The sequence below is a fragment of the Myotis lucifugus genome, unplaced genomic scaffold (genome assembly GCF_000147115.1).
Source record: "Myotis lucifugus unplaced genomic scaffold, Myoluc2.0 scaffold_1448, whole genome shotgun sequence".
NCBI lineage: Eukaryota > Metazoa > Chordata > Mammalia > Chiroptera > Vespertilionidae > Myotis > Myotis lucifugus.
In genome coordinates this window covers 1,027-4,329 of record NW_005872496.1, presented here as the reverse complement: position 1 = coordinate 4,329, position 3,303 = coordinate 1,027, and the positions used below count along the sequence as shown (strand labels likewise).

Here is a 3,303-nt window from a genome sequence, read left to right as displayed (position 1 = left end):
GATCAATGATTCTCTCTCATCATTGAGGTTTCTATCTCTCCTTCTCCCTTCCTCTCTGAAATCTGTGAAATGTAGCCTATATTTTATAAGGCTAATATGCAAATAGTCCCCTCAACATGGAGTTTGACCGGGGTCAGGGCTGGCCAGCCAACCGCCCTACCCACTCCCCCCATATGGCCCACCCAGATCAGATGGGCCAGCCAGACCCCACCCATGCACGAATTCACACACTTGGCCTCTAGTATTGAAATAAATAAATGTAAAGGTTGTGGGTCTGGTTCCCAGTCTCAGCAGTTATGGGAGGCAACTGATAAATATTTTCTCTGCCATCAATATTTCTCTTTCTCTCTCCATCTCTGTTCAATATTTCTCTCTCCTTTCTTTTCCCTGTAAAAATCAATAAGCATGTCCTCAGGTGAGAATAAAGACAAGAAGATCCAGGCTGGCTCACGTGGCTCAGCTGTTGAACTTTGACCCTGGACCCAAGAAGTCACCGGTTTGATTCCTGGTGAGGACACATGAGTGAGATTGCAGTCTCCATCCCCAGAGGGGGCCATGATGTAGGCAGCCGATCGATGATGCTCTTTAAAGTATGTTTCTCTCTATCCCTCTCCCTTTCTCTCTCTCTCTCTATATATATCAAAAATATATATACATTTTAAAAATACCTGTATCTATGTCTATCTGTACATATATCTATATCTATATTTATATCTATATCATATGTATAATCTATATCTATGTCATCTATATCTATATCCATGGGAGCAGAGCCTCATTGAGTTTATCCCTAAAGAGTCACTGATTGTGCCCACATCCTACTCCCTGACCATCTCCTGCAGCACAGCCCCTGGTATGGAAGGAGAGGTCCCTGGGCACGGTGACCAGGACCCCAGGGAGGGCCTGGTTCTCTGAGGGACAGTCAGCACCTCCTTCTAGGAGAAGCCTCAGACACTTGGACCTTTCTCACTCCTTGCCCTTTGTATGTGCAGACAACCCCCTTATGCAAATGCCCACATGGCCACCACACACACACACAGTTGGCATCCACTTAAATGCAGGGCCTCCTCACCCTGGAGAATACTTTCTGGGGGACGAGAACCTCACCTGCAAGACATGACTCCCATGTGGCTCTTCCTCTTCCTGCTGTCAGTTCCCAGATGTGAGTGAATCAGGGCTTAGACGTGAGGAGATGGGGATCCTGCATCTGAGCCCAGGACTCACTGTGTTCTCTCTGTCCCAGGTGTCCTGTCCCAGGTGCAGCTGCAGGAGTCAGGCCCAGGACTGGTGAAGCCCTCACAGACCCTCTCCCTCACCTGCTCTGTCTCTGGTTATTCCATCACCAGTAATTACTATTGGAGCTGGATCCGCCAGCCACCAGGAAAAGGGCTGGAGTGGATTGGGTACATACACTATAATGGAGACTCTGACTACAGCCCCTCCCTCAAGAGCCCAACCTGCATCTCCAGAGACACGTCCAAGAACCAGTTCTCCCTGCACCTGAGCTCCGTGACCACCGAGGACACAGCCATGTATTACTGTGCAAGAGACACAGTGAGGGCAGGTCAGTGTGAGCCCAGACACTAACTTCCCTGCAGTAAGATGTCTGACTCTCAGGGGCACTCAGTGTCCCTGAACACAAGGACCATCCCAGCAGCAGGTGCAGTTGGAGGTCTGGGCTGGTTCCTGTGTGGTTTCCTCTTCATGTCACAGTTTCCCTCAGGGAACCTCTGGATCCTGATTCTTCCCTGACGTCTGAGTCTCTGAGTGAGAAAGTCTGTTGTGAAGAGAGACAACTTTCTCCTGTGAACAAAAGGCAGAGAGTCTCTTTCATACACACTTGGGCCATAATGAGTTTTATCATCAAATCTTCTGACCCACGTCACCTGAATCTAACAAGAGGCTCTAATGATTCAACAGTGCAGCTCCCCTGAATGCTGAACCGTGGGCCCCACATGTGTGTGAACCCAAAGCTGAAGAAGAAGGACCCACAGGGTGACAGTCCTGGTCTTGTCCTCATGCTCACAGCACCCAGAGGAGTGGGCACCATGCAGAAGCAGAGGCACAGCAGCTGGTACAGATGTTCATGACACACACACACCAAGGGGATGTGGGATGGTTATTATGCTCCTGATTGAAACCCCTGAGAAGCACAGGAAAGATCACTCAGCAAGTCAGACCTGCTTGGATGGAGACTGGAAAGGAGAGGGTGCAGGGCTTTTATTTTGGCGAGGTGGTGGGGGAGAGGGAGGAATTCTGCCTCCAGTGACTTGTGTGGTTTTAATCTCCCAATAACTTCTACAGAGAAAACTATGGCCTCCTCCCTAGCACCTGCGCACTGCTTTCCCTGTGGCTTCTGCAGTGTCAGGCCCAGGTGAGTTGCCCCATGAACCAAGGCCTCCCCAAGGCCCTGCTACCAGCTGGGCAGCCGCCAGAGCCTCTCAGCTGTTGTCCACTCTCAGTCTTCACGTTGCTATGGGTCAGAGCAGGACGAAGCACTTCAAGAGACCTCAGTTCTCCCTCCAGGGACTGTCAGACCCAGTTGGCAGCAGCACAGAAAGGGACTGAGCAAGAGGAGGCAGAGCTGCCGTAATGGGTTTCTCTCAGTGGATAGAGCTTTGGCCTGAAGACTGATGTGTCCCAGGTTCGATTTTGGTCAAGGGCATGTGCCTTGATTGCGGGCAAATCCCCAGTAGGGAATGTGCAGGAGGCGGCTGACAAATGTTTCTAGCTCTCTATCCTTCTCCCTTCCTCTCTGTAAAAAAAATCAATAAAATATATTTTTTTAAAAAAAGAGGAGGCGGAGCTGCAGGAAAAGCTCCAGCCCCCAGTGCCCAGATCCCCAGGCGCATGCTTGTGGCTGCGCCAGCTGGTGCAACAGCAGCTGGTGTTCTTGGACCCCGGGGACATTGTGGCCTGGACCCCTGCGCCCTCCCCCTCTGGCCTGCTGCTGGACGCCTGCCTGGCGGTGAGGGAGAGGAGGCGGCGCCTCAGGAGTCTCAGTGCTTTGGAGGCTTTGAGGTTTGCGAGGACATGGTGACTGCGGATCACATGACCCGGGTCGCACTGCTCCCAGAGGGCAGCGCTGGTGGGTTCAGACGCGGGGCCTCCATGGAGAAGAAAGAGCAGAACAGAAACCCTGTGAGAACGTCGCCTCGAGGCCGCACGCGCTGTGGAAGGTGTGTGAGTGCAGTGATGGGGCAGCGTCTGTGCTCAGCACAGAGGGCGTTTGGAGATGTTGGCACCGTGTTTGGGTGGGTTTCCCCCAGGGGACCTGGCTGCTGCAGGAGCATGTTGTCTGCG

The 3,303-nt window shown here is 52.2% G+C and overlaps 1 gene segment (V, D, J or C); it reads left to right on the top strand.

Moving 5' to 3' along the window:
* Nucleotides 1-1,116: 1,116 nt before the first annotated feature.
* On the top strand, nucleotides 1,117-2,968 carry LOC111824422 (the record flags this gene model as incomplete). The annotated part of the segment is given in 3 exon segments: nucleotides 1,117-1,162; nucleotides 1,244-1,551; nucleotides 2,870-2,968. Coding segments are annotated over 3 exon segments (453 nt in total), but the record flags the coding sequence as incomplete, so codon positions are not given.
* Nucleotides 2,969-3,303: the final 335 nt, after the last annotated feature.